At 43.7% G+C, this 14,494-nt stretch overlaps 1 protein-coding gene across 2 annotated transcripts; it reads left to right on the top strand.

The window, feature by feature from the left end:
• Window positions 1-519: 519 nt before the first annotated feature.
• On the top strand, window positions 520-10,439 carry LOC102913890 (uncharacterized). 2 transcript variants are annotated; one of them, XM_076553011.1, is made up of 5 exons: window positions 520-676; window positions 3,876-4,256; window positions 6,971-7,097; window positions 7,270-7,330; window positions 7,833-10,439. In XM_076553011.1, the coding sequence occupies exons 2-5, from the start codon at window positions 4,218-4,220 to the stop codon at window positions 9,199-9,201; spliced, it is 1,596 nt and encodes a 531-aa protein (XP_076409126.1). In that variant the 5' UTR covers window positions 520-676; window positions 3,876-4,217; the 3' UTR covers window positions 9,202-10,439. The 2 variants fall into 2 exon arrangements, with proteins under 2 accessions (XP_076409126.1, XP_006995554.1); XM_006995492.4 differs by lacking the exon at window positions 520-676 and adding an exon at window positions 803-1,172.
• The last annotated feature ends 4,055 nt before the right edge of the window (window positions 10,440-14,494 follow it).

Here is a 14,494-nt window from a genome sequence, read left to right as displayed (position 1 = left end):
CCTTGGGCATTGTTCACACAAGCAAGCCTATGTCCAAGAGGAAGAACGGTAAGTATCTACTGAGTGCCGGAAGACAGCAGTGACAGTTCTGGGAGGCTAAAGTAAGTTCTGCTTGAACGCAAGTCTCCCTGGAGCAGATTTGCATGACCCTGGGCATAAGCGCAGGCTAAGAAATGCTTGTGTGGTCCACTCTTAATTTCAGCTCTCCCACTTAAGAGAGCTGATCCTGTCATTCAGGTGTCATCAGCCAATCAGGCCCTGGGGCAGGCCATTCATTCACAAAGGAAGCTGCTCCTGTCATTCAGGCTCTCGTAGGGTGGTGCTAGCCAATAGACCTCTGGGCCTGGCCTCTCACTCCGGAGCGCCTAAAGGAACTGCTTCGTCATGCAGGCCATGCTAGCCAATTGGGGCAATGGAGGCGGATCATCCATGCAGCAGCATCTAGGAACTCCTGTCAGTCAGGTTTGTGGTGCAGCTCTAGCCAATCAGGGCTTCGGAGCAGGATGTCCAATCAGGAGCACCAGCCGAAGGCGGGAGGTGGGTTCTTCCCCTCCGCCATGCTGCGGGTTCTGCTCCTTATCTTAAGCAGCCATCGCGTGGTCCCGTGTGCTTCGTTGTGAGCGCCACTGTGGGGAGCTGTGAGGGGAGCGCGGACGAGCTCGGCGGCCGCGCCATGGTGAGCGCGGGGCCGCTGTCCCCAGCCGGGGCGGAGCGTCCGGCTGAGCCGCGGGAGCCGGTGTGCCGGGTCCTCCCCGGGGCTGGGGGAGGGGTGGGGCCGGCCGGGGGACCCGGTACCCTATGAACTTCATGTGTCACCCTTAGCCCCATCACCGCCAGGCCCTGTCTCCGAGGATTCCGGTCACTTCCGCCTTCCCTGCCAGAGCGCGGGGAGCGGAAGGTCCCGCCCTTTGCGGGTAGCTTCCGGTTTGGTGACGTCACCGACCGGTGCTGGCGCCGTTTGTGCTTTTGGTGTCGCACTTAAGGCCGTGCTCTCTGCACTGTGGTCTAGACGTTCTCGACTTGGTTTTTCACATTTAGGTCTAGGATCAACTCGGAGTTAATTTTGTGAAATTTTCTGAGTCTTTGTCCAAAAAGTATACTTTTAGTATGATGTCCCAGAAACAGTTCTAGGAAAGACTGCTCAGTGGATTTCCTTTGCTACTTTACCAAAGGTCAGTTTGTCTTCTTAATTTTTAGTTTGTTTGTGGATCTGTTTATTCTTCCTGAATAGTGTGTTATCTTGTGTATTTGATTGGAAATGTTAAGTGTATGCTGAGGGGTTGTCTGTGTTGTGCTGTTTTGGTTCTTTATTTTTCTAAAAATATTTGTATATAATCTTTAGTAATAATTTTCTGTTACTGATAAGGAATTTTTAACATTTTTGGGGGAATTATGTTAAATCTGAGATTGAAACTGACATTTTAGGGTCTCGTGGCTTTCTATCATGTGTTGCCAAAAACGTAGACAAATACATTTGTATCTTTCCACAATGTCAGGATTTACTGAATAGAAATTTAAAAGGTGTCATGCTTCCAAGTGTAATCAGTTTTTTTTTTTGCAAATTGTAATTACTAATATTAACTTCATATCACAGTAAATATATATGTATATGCACATATGCTGTTTACAGAATGCATGTCAGTTAAAGAGGCTACAGCAGAGTTCAAAGGGTCTTAGACCGTTGGCTGAGAGAAATGCAGGTAGTGTTTCAGTTGAGATAAACTAGAACCCAGGACCAGTGAGCTACAGGGAGGGAACTTTGAGTGAAGCTTGGGGAAGAGTCAGGTTTGAAAGTGTAGCTATAATGTTCCAGTTGTGAGATGAAAGGCGGACTTGGGTCTGAGATGAGGTCCTGGTCCCTGTGGACAGCTGGACAATCAAGAAGAGTCCCTGCCTTGGCTCACATATCAGGTATCAGATGATAGATTGGTTTCAGGCTAGGTGTCCATCACTTCCTGAGGCCAGGCAAGGGAGTTGCATCCTCATCTACAACATTTTAAATAAGTGTGTGTGTGTGTGTGTGTGTGTGTGTGTGTGTGTGTGTGTATTTATTAACTCACCCTGATAAATTTGTAAGTGCTCTTTTTCAACTCCCAGGAATAAGCTGTTTCCTAGTCTGTGGTACATGGGTAATCGTTTTGAACGTTATGAGAAGTGAATACAAGTGGAAGATAATGTCATACAATGCTGAGGCTTCCCGGCCTCTGTGATAGTGACTTTTGTTTTTGTTTTTCTGTCATTAGAAATGTTTGCTTCTTTGTAGTTGGAAGGTTTCCTGTGTCCCGTGTAGCTAGAGTTTTCCTGCCTTGCCCACAGTCAGGACAAATCTTTGTCACCTTCCAGTCCCACAGCCGCTCAGACCCAACCACGTAAACACAGAGACTTCTATTGGTTACAAACAGTATGGCCGTGGCAGGCTTCTTGCTAACTGTTCTTATATCTTAAATTAACCCATTCCCATAAATCTATACCTTGTCACGTGGCTCGTGGCTTACTGGCATCTTCACATTCGGCTTGTCATGGTGGCAGCCAGCAGTGTCTCTTTCCGACTTCCTGTTCTTTCTTTTCTCCTCTCTGTTAGTCCCGCCTATACTTCCTGCCTAGCCACTGGCCAATCAGTGTTTTATTTATTGACCAATCAGAGCAATTTGACATACAGACCATCCCACAGCAGTCCTGCCTGGTCTGCAGCTGCTCAGGCCCAAATAAACACACAGAGGTTTAATTGATTACAAACTGTATGGACATTAGCTCAGGCTTATTACTGACTAGCTCTTACACTTAAGTTAACACATAATTCTTATCTATGTTTAGCCACGTGGCTTGGTACCTTTTTTCAGTTCTGCCTTGTCATCTTGCTTCCTTTGTGTCTGGCGACTCCTGACTTAGACTTCCTCTTCCCAGCATTCCTTTAGTCTGCTCACCCCACCTATACTTCCTGCTTGGCTAATGACCAACCAGCATTTTATTAAATCAGTGTACAAAAGCATTATCCCACAGCAGCTCTTGTTTAAAGGCTTTTCTCTTATCTACCCTTTTTTTAATTTACAGATGATGTAGAATTGATATTTGTACATCCAGTTGTTTACTGCTGTCAGAGGAAGATGATGATCTTTTTTATATTAATGTATCATAAAAGTTTTAGTAGTCCTTTAGTAGTTCCTCAGGTTTTTGTAGATTTTCTTCCTTCCTTCCTTCCTTCCTTCCTTCCTTCCTTCCTTCCTTCCTTCCTTCCTTCCTTCCTTCCTTCCTTCCTCCTTCCTTCCTTCCTTCCTCCTTCCTTCCTTTCTTTTGTTTTTTAAAAGACTTATTTATTATGTATACAGTGTTCTGCAAGCATGTATGCTTACAGGCCAGAAGAGGGCACCAGATCTCATTACAGATAGTTGTGAGCCACCATGTGGTTGCTGGGAATTGAACTCAGGACCTCTGGAAGAGCAGCTAGAGCTCTTAACCTCTGAGCCATCTCTCCAGTCCTTTTATGAATTTTCTCTATGGAATTTTTTTTTTTTTTTTTTTTTTTTTTTTTAGCTCAATGTCTCCATATTTATTTCCATGTCTCTGCTCAGTTATTGATATTTTCATATGACTTTTTGGGATTTAACTTGTTGATTTGTTACATTACATTCATTTCAGAGTTTTTCTTTTCTAGTTCTGGGGATTGAATCAAGGCTTGAAAATGTGGACAACAAAAAGATAAAGATAGAGCATAGTCACCGGGCTTCAGAGGGGCTCTTTGAAAGGTGCCTGATGATACACGTAATAAAGTATTCCTGGAAAAGCTGAGAACATTAAAAACAGAGCTAACCGCTTCAAAACCTTAGATTGGAAACTTTTACCATATGTAATCAACTAAGAGGCCTGTCTCTGTGCAGGTCTGCCAGGGGATTTCAGGAAGGACTAACTGAGGCGAGAAGACCCTTTCGTATAGTGGGTGGCACTTTGAGTGTGACCTCAGTAGAGAGAAGTCCAGAGAAGAAGCAGTGTTGCTTTCCTGCCTTCCCTTCGTGCTGGTGAGTGCATCTGTCCATTGCTGCTGCTGCTACTGCTGCTGCTGTTCCGCCGCCGCCACCACATCCTTCACTGACATTGGAACCCAGCTTCTTGGGCCTTCCAGTGTGGACTGAAGAGCAGAAGCTGTCCAGGTGTGCTCTGGGCCTTTGGCACCTGATTGAAGCTCCTGAGGCTTCCAGCCTTGTGGACGGATCCTCTCCATCATGGAGACAGCCATTGTTGGACTATCCAGGCCGGATCAGGTAATCCAATCTAATATATATCTGTTGTGGTATCTATTAATTTCTAGCTTCTAGAGAATCCAGATTTGTTCAATGGCCATCTATGTGCACCTCTTTTTCTTAGGAGTTCCTGAAATATATTTAAATTGCCATTTTCTATTTTATAGTTTGCACATGTAAGCCATGTAAGAAAGGTATTTTTTTTTTTCCATTTTCTTTACCATTGAAGGCCTAAAATAATAACTAGAACAGCATGCTTAGCACCAATAAATAATGCTATCAGAATTTGGGGAGTCTTGCCACAGTTGCTAGATGTTACCAGGAAAATTGGTATTTTTCCTTGGGGTTGTTAATCCCTACTAGGCAAGAATTAAGACCACTACCACAATTTTTTGAGCCGAATTTGAAGCAAGCTTTATTAACTACTGGCCAAGTCCATGCCCAGGATTCCCAGAGAATGGTGCCGAACTCTATTAGACAGGAGCTTATAAAGGCAAAACCACAAGGTTACATACTTTCTGCTTTTGTCCAATTGGGGGAAAGCATACATCCTGACATGCTTCCTGCCTACACACCTCTTTTCTGTGTGTGATCAAGCACATCCTGTGAGGTTGGGGGCAACCAACTTTATTTCTAGAAGTGAAAACACATGGCTTGTTACCTTATATGAACAACAGCCCCCAGCATTCCAGGAAGTTATCTGTCCTTGCACAAGTGGTGCTTACAGGTTAGAGGCATTTTCTGTTTTATAGATCTCCACCCCCATCCCCTCAGACGGTTTCTCTGTGTAGCCCTGGCTGTCCTAGAACTCACTCTGTAGACCAGGCTGGCCTTGAACTCACAGAGATCCGCCTGTCTGTGTCTCTCACCACTGGGCATTATTTTATAGCTCTTTTAAGCACAGCAATTTAAACTTAAAACATAACTTTAGTCCTCACAGGGTTTTTAGTTACATTAATAGAAGAATGTAAGAATGATCCCAAAGGAAAGCTTGAAGAAATTTTTATTAAGAGTTTAAAGGAAAAACCCCAAGGCAGGCAGGCCTAAATCTTGACATCTGCCAGGAGAAGGGTGATGAAGAGGAAGAGAAAAATCCATGCCATATTAGTTAAACCTGCACAGATGTTACCCACATGGCAAGGAGGGGGCCCTCAGAGAACAATGTAAACAACAAGCAGAAAAAGCATTCTTTTATGTCTGGTCTGCATCTGAAAGGAAAGGAACAAAGAAAATAGTTTCATCTTGAGCATTCAGAAAGACAGACAGACCCAGAAAACCCTAATGCCAGCTGCTCTGTAGCACAGAGAAGCTTCTGTGAGGGAAATGAGCATTATCTCATTCACAGGATAATTATTCCTGCCATCCCTTTAGCTTAAAGCTAATCAGCCTTCCCTGGACTTGGTCCCTTGGTCACGTAATTGACCAGTTCAATTGTATTAACTTTTTTTTTTTTTCTCTGAGACAGGGTTTCTTTCTGTAGCTGTCCTAGAACTTGCTCTGGAGGACAGTTTGGCTTCAAACTCCAGAGATCTGCTTGCCTCTGTCTCTTGAGTGCTGGAATTAAAGGCATGTGCCAACACTGCCCGTCTCTGTATCAACTCTTAAGGGCAGACAATGGCATTTCTCCACCCAGAGTTAGATTTCATTTGACTGGAAAGAACTAGCTTTTTCTTAATGGAGCTTCAGTGCTTCTGTGTTCCCTCTTGTGAAGAATCATTTAGGAACCAGAGAAGGATCAGGGCCTCTAAGTCCACTCAGAACCAAGGACAATTTCACTTTATGCTCAAGGACACAAATCAAGGCCCCCATCTCTAAACTGCCTGTACCATTTCTTTGTCTCCTGTTCCCCTCCTTCCTCTCACTGAAGAAGTAGCCCTAACTATTATTTAGGGATTTGGGACAACAGTTTATCTGGCTTCTTTGAGGTTGTCTAAAGTGAGATCCAGTGTAGCAGTTGGTCGAGGGAACCTTGAATCTGTATTCATGGTTACATTTGTATGGCAACCAGGTAAGGTGTATGAGGAGAAGAATTCCTTTATGGGAACTTTGAAAAAGAAATGAAAGAGGAATAAGACTGAGTGGAGACAAGTAGAAGTGAAATTGGAATAGTTTGAGCAGAGGATCAAGTCCATCCTGCCAGGAGCAGGCTTGATATTTATACAGAAGCTTAATGTTGGAAGACCTAGGCAGAAAAACTGTCATCACACATCCCATATTCACTTTTGGGTCGCTGTGTCTGATTAGATGTCTCTGAGCTTGGAAGTTATTAATAGGTTGTCAAAAGGAAAACAGGAGTGTTCAGAATTGCCATGTTTGCATATCATTCATGCTGAGTCATTTACCCTTAACATTTCATATGCGCTCTCATAGGCAGGATTTTGTTTCCTCAGACCAGAAGAAGTTTAAACTCTGAGCATGAATTTCCAAGGACAGCCAGCCTCCTGACCCCTAATATTAATGCTCTTGTATGTATCGGATGATAGGGTGTGCCTGGGACAAGAAGTGGAGATGGCTGGAGAAGGGGAATGGGGTGGGGAAGCAGTGCCTCTCCTCCTGGGCGCAGTAATGAGGAGAGTGATCTGTCTGCTGTCTCTGAACACCACTCAGTGGTTTTACTAGAACTCCTGTGTCATGCATGAGTGTGTGGGAACCACAGTTACGCTGTCGTACTGTCAGACATGGACAGATGTGTCGTTCTCACCCACCCTTTTATATACAAATATGGAATGTTTTAGGATCTGGTGAGCTTTGAGGATCTGGCTGTGAACTTCACCCAGGAAGAGTGGGATTTGCTAGATCCTTCTCAGAAGATTCTGTATGGAGATGTGATGCTGGAAACCTGCAGGAACTTCACTGCCATAGGTGAGTAAGGCTATCATCTTACCTTCACTCCGCAATTAGAGAGCAGGGGTTTCTGTTATTGATGGTCACAGTGATTTGGATGTGGAAAGGGAAGAATGTGATGAAGAAATTAGGTGTAGTTGTACTTGTACATTGTGGTAATTCATCACATATTTCTGTGACTTTGTTTCAGGATATGAATGGGAAGACCATACAATTGAAGACCATCATGAAGAGCCTGAAATAAATTTAAGGTAATTTGCATGCTCAAGTGAAACAAATGTCCCTCAAAGAAATTTTAATGTGCCATGAAAATTTAAGAACAAACTAACAAAACAAGCCCAACTTTAAGTTTATTCATCAGTAGAAAACTTTTACCTCAAATGTATTCCTTCATGTGAGTTTCAGATTTTGCATCGTCTTTTGGAACCAGTTCTGGGACCCTGCATTAATGAATGCTACAATTTCATCATAGGCCTATGGGAACCATATTGTAGAATCATCAGTTCATTTCTTTTTAGCACACACATTTTGCTTGTTTTGGGTAGCAAGCTGTCCAAGAAAGTTGGTCTAATAGGCAAACAGTAGTAAAACAACTATCACTGATGGGCTTGTCATTTCTCACAGTAGTTATATTTATAGATACTCTGATACTGAAGAAGGTGGTCAGGGTGGAGCAACCTTATCCATATACCAATCTCAGTATGAGCAGCAATGTGTGTGGAGAAATATTCATGTGTCTTTCATTTTTAATAGGCATATCATATCTCACTCTGAATATACACAGTATGAACCTGAGGACTGTGAACAAAAGCCACAGGACTCTAATTATCTTACAAGGATAGAAGGATACACGGAAACTCAGACTTCGAGTGGACCTTCTGTGTGTGAGGTATGTTTAAAGACCTTTGGACTCTATCATCTCACTTACAATGGACATCACAACTACGACTACAAGGAAATTGGAGGAAGCCAGACGGATGAAAATGATTATGATAATCAGTGCGATAAAACTTCCAGTTCCCTTCAAAAACAAGAAAAAAATCATACTGGAAAAAAACTGTATGTGTGTCAAGAGTGTGGTAAAGCCTTTAGGTATCCCAGTGCCCTCCAGTTACATGAAAGAATTCATACTGGAGAAAAACCCTATGAGTGTAAAGACTGTGGGAAAGCTTTTAGAGGTCTCAGCGCCCTTCATTTGCATGAAAGGATTCATACCGGAGAAAAACCCTATGAGTGTAAACAGTGTGGCAGAGCCTTCACGTATCTCAGTGCCCTTCAATTACATGAAAGAATTCATACTGAGGAAAGACCCTGTGAGTGTAAACAATGTGGGAAAACCTTTAGATATAGCAGGGCCCTCAAATTGCATGAAAGAATTCATACTGGAGAAAAGCCCTATGAATGTAAGCAATGTGGGAAATTCTTTAGAAGTCACAGGACCCTTAAGTTACATAAAAGAATTCATACTGGAGAAAAACCCTATGAGTGTAAAGAATGTGGGAAAGCCTTTAGATGGCTTACTTCTCTGAAGTTACATGAAAAAATCCATACAGGAGAAAAACCCTATGAGTGCCAGGAGTGTGGGAAAGCCTTCCGGTGTCAGGCTTCCTATCATAGACATAAAATAACTCATGGTGGAGAAACACTGTATGAGTGTAAAGAATGTGGTAAGTCCTTCATTTACCCCTCTTTACTTCAAGTGCATGAAAGAACTCACACAGGTGAAAAGCCTTTTGAGTGTAAGCTGTGTGGGAAAGCCTTTAGATGTCAATCTTCGCTTCGATTGCATGAAAGAACGCACACCGGAGAAAAACCCTATGAATGTAAACACTGTGGTAAAGCCTTTTCAAGCTATAATTATCTTCGATTTCATGAAAGAAGCCACACTGGAGAGAAACCCTATGAATGTAAAGAATGTGGTAAAACTTTCACACATCGCTCTTACCTTCGATCACATGAGAGAAGACATACTGGAGAGAAACCATATCAGTGTGTTCAGTGTGGCAGATCCTTCAGTCGGCATAGTTCCTTTAAAAGACATCAGTCCGTTCATGGAGTGGAAAACGCCTATGAATGTCAACAATATCTACTTCCTTTATCCCCATTTTCTTCAAATGAATGAAAGAACAGATATTGGCAACAAACCCTTTGAATGTAAACGATGTTGCAAAAATGTCCCCATCCCCATAAAACACATGCGGGACTCAAGACAGGGATGAGCCTTTTATATGTAAACTGTGTGGCATAGCCTTTCAGGGGTCAGGGTGTCCTTCAAGTCCATGAGGGAATTCATGCTGGGCAAAGTTTATATTTGTTACTAATGTGGTAAGTGCCACTTGTCACACTTCCTTTCAGAGAGGTAAATTAATTCATACTGGGCAAATGCCCTATGAATGTACAGGATATGGTTAGTCTTTCATTTATCCCTGTTTGCCTTAAAATCATGAAAGTACTCATAGTGGTGAGAAACCACACAAATATAAACAATGTGGAAAAGACTGCAGGTGTCACAGGTTCTTTCAGTAGCATGAGTGAAATCTCATGATGGAGAGAAAATGGGAATTGAAGGTGTGTTAAAGCCTTTAGATATCATTGCTCCCTTAGATTCATGAGTGAACTCATACTGGAAATAGTTTTCCAAGTGAAAATAAAAGCTGTGAAGCCTTCAAGGTCACAGTTCTTTCAGAAACTTATGATGGATGGCGGGCAGTTCTGTAAGTATAAGGAGTGTGGGAGCTTAATGGTTGCCAGGAGATGGATGTTTCCTTTACAGTGGCTGCCCATGACTTGCCTGGGTTCTTGTAAATACCCCCAATTAAACTCAGTGGTTCCTCGAGCCACACTTGGGTAGAATCATTCTTTGTCCCTGTCTTTGGTGCCCTGTCTGAAGACCAGTAGACCTTCATGATGTCTTCAGACAAAGTTCACACATAGGGACTGGTGAAGTTGGGCTGTATTTGCATCAGTGTGAAACATGAGAAAGAGGGAGGCTGTGTCTTACAGTGCTGTGTGTCTGTTGGTGGGATTGTGGTTTGCTTCAGTTGTCAACTTGATAAAATCTGGAACCACCTGGGAAAGGATCTCAATGCTGAATTACCTAGGTTAGTTTAGCTTTTGGACACAGCTCTGAGGGAGTTCCTTACTTGGATTAACTGAGGTAGGAAGACCCACCCTGAATTGTGTCAGCACTATTTTATGGACTGAATAAAAAGGACAAAAGGAGCTGAGCACGGGCATTCCTTGCTGTCTGCCTTGGGACTATGGATAAAATGTGCTGTGCTGTTAACTCCTGCCACCATGTCTGGTCCACAGGATTGTAACCTGGAACTGTGAGCTGAAATAAACCCTTTCTCCCCTAAATTGCTTTTGTCAAGGTATTTTATCCCAGCTACAGGAATGAGGTTAAGACTTCCTGGACCTGCACACAGCAGGAACACTTGCATTGTCTCTGATGTGAGTGGAGACAGCACTGGAGGGGTGCCTTCTGAGGCTGCAGCATCCATGGCGGTAAGCCCAACGTGTCCTGTTCCAAAGTGCCATGAAATGGCATGCCTTCTTGATGCATTGCCAGCTTCACAACCCATGCTACAACTTTGATGTAGCGTAGCACACCTCTATGCAAGATGAGGTGAGCTGAAAAGGCTAGAGAATCTTACAGTCCCTGAAAGATGCATCTGTGGGACATACTGCCATCATATGCATGTTCCTTGTTGCAGGCAGTCGGACATGTAACAGGCTGAGGTGTCAGCCCTGCAGGAGCTTACCCACATGTGCAGCCATTACAGCAAGGTGAGACATGCAGGTACTCTTCTGTGTTAGCCTCATTGGTAGGAAAGGTACAGAGAAAAAAAATGAGATGGAGGAGATGAGTGATGACAGATTAAATCTGTACTTCCAAAACAACCCAATTCTTCTGAGATCCCAAATCTGGAACCCATGGAAAGAATTAAATAGCGAGGAGGAAGAGTGAGGTCACAGAGGAGTTACCCCTATGATCTTACCTTAGTATGAATCAAAAGATCATAATAGAGCATGGAGATGGAGGCATGGATAGTAGCCCTGTACAAGGAAACTGATAGCAAATGCCCTGCCATGGAAGGCTTCAAGCTTGAGCAAATGTTTAATAGGACAGTTTAGCTGAGAAAGTTCAAGTTTGTAAGAGATGACCACTTAAGTCCTTAGAAGGTGTGTGTGATTGTTTTTCTTTATTTTTTATTTTTATTTTTATTTATTTATTTATTTTTGGTTTTTCTAGACAGGGTTTCTCTGTGTAGCTTTGCGCCTTTCCTGGAGCTCACTTGGTAGCCCAGGCTGGCCTCGAACTCACAGAGATCCGCCTGACTCTGCCTCCCAAGTGCTGGGATTAAAGGCATGCGCCACCAACGCCCGGCCTATTTTTTATTTTTTTATTTTTTCATTTTTCTTTATTAAGAAAATTTCTACTCACTCTGCATATAACCCACAGATCCCTCCTCCTCCCTCCTCTCACCCTCCAGCTCTCCCTCCCAAGCTACCCCACATCCCCACTTCCCCCAAATCAAGGTCTCCCATGGGGAGTCAGCAGAGCCCAGCACGCTGAGCTGAGGCAGTTCCAAGCCCCTCCCCGCTGCACCAAGGCTGCGTAGGGTGTCACACCACAGGCACTGGGCTCCCAGAAGCTTGCCCATGTACCAGGGATGGATTCCAATCACCCTGCCCTCCAAACAGCTTGAGTCAAACAACCATGTTCCATATCCAGAGGGCCTAGTCTAGTCTCATGGGGGCTCCACAGCCACAGTCTACAGTTCATGGGCTTCCACTAGTGTGGCTTGTCATCTCTGCACGTCTTCCCATCATGATCTCGACGTCCCCCATCTACGAATCCCTCCTGTCATCGATTGGATTCCCGGAGCTCAGTCTGGCAACTGGCTGTGGATCTCTGCATCTGCCTCCATCAGTCACTGGACAAAGGCTCTGTGATGACAGGGTATTCACTAGACTGGTCACCTGAGTAGACCAGTCCAGGTACCCTCTAAACCACTGCCAGCACTCCAAGGTGGGGTCATACTTGTGGATTCCTGAGAGCCTCCCCAGTACCCTGCCTCTTCCTATTCACATGATGTCCTCATATATCATGGTATCTCCCTCCCTGCCCTCCTACTCTGTCCCTCTGTTCCAGCTTGACCCTCCCGTTTCCCTATGTTCTCAATGCACCACTCCTCGCCCTCCAATCCCCATGCCCACTCCCAGTCCCCTCATGTAGATCTCATCCACTTCTTCACTGGCCATCCATGTGTCCCTCCTAGGGTCTTTTCCTGTTAGCTAGCCTCTCTGCAGTCTGGCCATCCCTTCCCTCACATCTAGTATCCACTTATGAGTGAGTACTTACTGTGTTTGTCCTTCTGAGTCTGGGTTAACTCACTCAGAATGATATTTTCTAGTTCTAGCCATTTGCTTGCAAATTTCATGATGTCATTGTTTTTTACTGCTGAGTAGTATCCATTGTGTATAAGTGCCACATTTTCTTTATCCATTCTTAGGTTGAGGGGCATCTAGGTTGTTTCCAGGTTCTTGCAAATACAAATAATGCTGCTATGAACATAGTTGAGCATGTGTCCTTGTGGTAAGATTGAGCATTTTGTTTCTGCTCTCTGCTCTGCTCCCTCTCCCCCACCATCTTTCTCTCTGCCCTCTGCACATGCTCTATCCCAGGCCTGATCTTTCCCCACCCATGTTCCTCCTAATAAAGCTCTCTGTAACTTTAAAAAAAAAAAATTGAGCATTCCTTGGGTATATGCCCAAAAGTGGTATAGCTTGGTCTTGAGGAATACTTATTCTCAATTTTCTGAGAAACTGCTATACTGATTTTCAGAATGGCTGTACAAGTTTGTGTTCCCACCAACAGTGGAGGAGTGTTCCCCTTGCTCTACATCCTCTCCAGTGTTTTTGATCATAGCCATTCTGACCGGTGTAAGGTGGTATCTCAGAGTCGTTTTTGATTTGCCTTTCCCTGATGACTAAGGATGTTGAGCAATTCCTTAAATGTCTTTCAGCCATTTGAGATTCTTCTATTGAGAATTCTCTGTTAAGCTCTGTAGCCCATTTTTTAATTGGATTGTTCAGTACTTTGATGTCTAGTTTCTTGAATTCTTTATATATTTTAGAGATCAGCCCTTTGTCAGATGTGGGGTTGGTGAAGACCTTTTCCCATTCTGTAGGCTGTCGTTTTGTCTTATTGACCATGTACTTTGCTCTACAAAAGCTTCTCAGTTTCAGGAGGTCCCATTTATTAATTGTTGCTGTCAGTGTCTGTGCTACTGGTGTTTTATTTAGGAAGTGGTTTCCTGTGCCTATGTGTTCAAGGCAACTTTCTACTTTCTATCAAGTTCAGTGTAACTGGATTTATGTTGAGGTCTTTGATCCACTTGGACTTAAGTTTTGTGCACGGTGACAGATATGGATGTATTCGCAGTCTTCTGCATGTTGACATCTAGTTATGCCAGCACCATTTGTTGAAGATTTTTTTCCCCCATGGTACTGTTTTGGGTTCTTTGCAGAAAATTGTACATTCATAGGTGTGTGGATTAATGTCAGGGTCTTCAATTCGATTCCATTAGTCCACATGTCAGTTTTCATGTCAGTACCAAGCTGTTTTTTTTATTACAATAGCTCTATAGTAGAGCTTGAGGTCAGGGATTCTGATGTCTTCAGAGGTTGCTTTATTATACAGGATTCTTTTATCTATCCTAGGTTTTTTTAATTCCATATAAAGTTAAGTATTGTTCTTTCCAAGTCTGTGAAGAATTGTGTTGGGATTTTGATGGGGATTGCATTGAATCTGTAGATTGCTTTTGGTAAGATTGCCGTTTTTACTATGTTAATTCTACCTGTCCATGAGCAAGGGAGATCTTTTCATTTTCTGATATCTTCTTCAATTTCTTTCTTCAGAGACTTAAAATTCTTTTTATTATTATTATTATTATTTTACAACACCATTCAGTTCAACATAATAGCCACAGAATCCCCTGTTCTCCCCCTCTCGCCCACCCCTCCCCCCAGCCCACCCCCCATTCCCACCTCCTCCAGATCAAGGTCTCCCCCGAGGACCGGGGTTGACCTGGTAGACTCAGTCTAGGCAGGTCCATTCCCCCCTCCCAGACCGAGCCAAGTGTCCCTGCATAAGTCCCAGGATTCAAACAGCCAACTCATGCAACGAGCCCAGGACCTGGCACCAATGTACAGCTGCCTCCGAAACAGATCAAGCCAAATGACTGTCTCACCCGTTCAGGGGGCCTGATCCAGTTGGGGGCCCCTCAGCCTTTGGTTCATAGATCCTGTGCTTCCATTCATTTGGTTATTTGTCCCTGTGCTTTATCCAACCTTGGCTTCAACAATTCTCGCTCATATAAACCCTCTTCTTTCTCACTAATTAGACT

Source organism: Peromyscus maniculatus, chromosome 17, assembly GCF_049852395.1.
Source record: "Peromyscus maniculatus bairdii isolate BWxNUB_F1_BW_parent chromosome 17, HU_Pman_BW_mat_3.1, whole genome shotgun sequence".
NCBI lineage: Eukaryota > Metazoa > Chordata > Mammalia > Rodentia > Cricetidae > Peromyscus > Peromyscus maniculatus.
The sequence above is the reverse complement of the archived record's forward strand: the minus strand, read 5'-3'. Positions and strand labels throughout refer to the sequence as shown.

Coding starts and splice junctions, on each gene's coding strand:
- LOC102913890 (XM_076553011.1), top strand. CDS start 4,218: ATGGAGACAGCCATTGTTGGACTATCCAGGCCGGATCAG. Junction 4,257..6,970: donor GACTATCCAGGCCGGATCAG/GTAATCCAATCT, acceptor GGAATGTTTTAG/GATCTGGTGAGCTTTGAGGA. Junction 7,331..7,832: donor GAGCCTGAAATAAATTTAAG/GTAATTTGCATG, acceptor CATTTTTAATAG/GCATATCATATCTCACTCTG.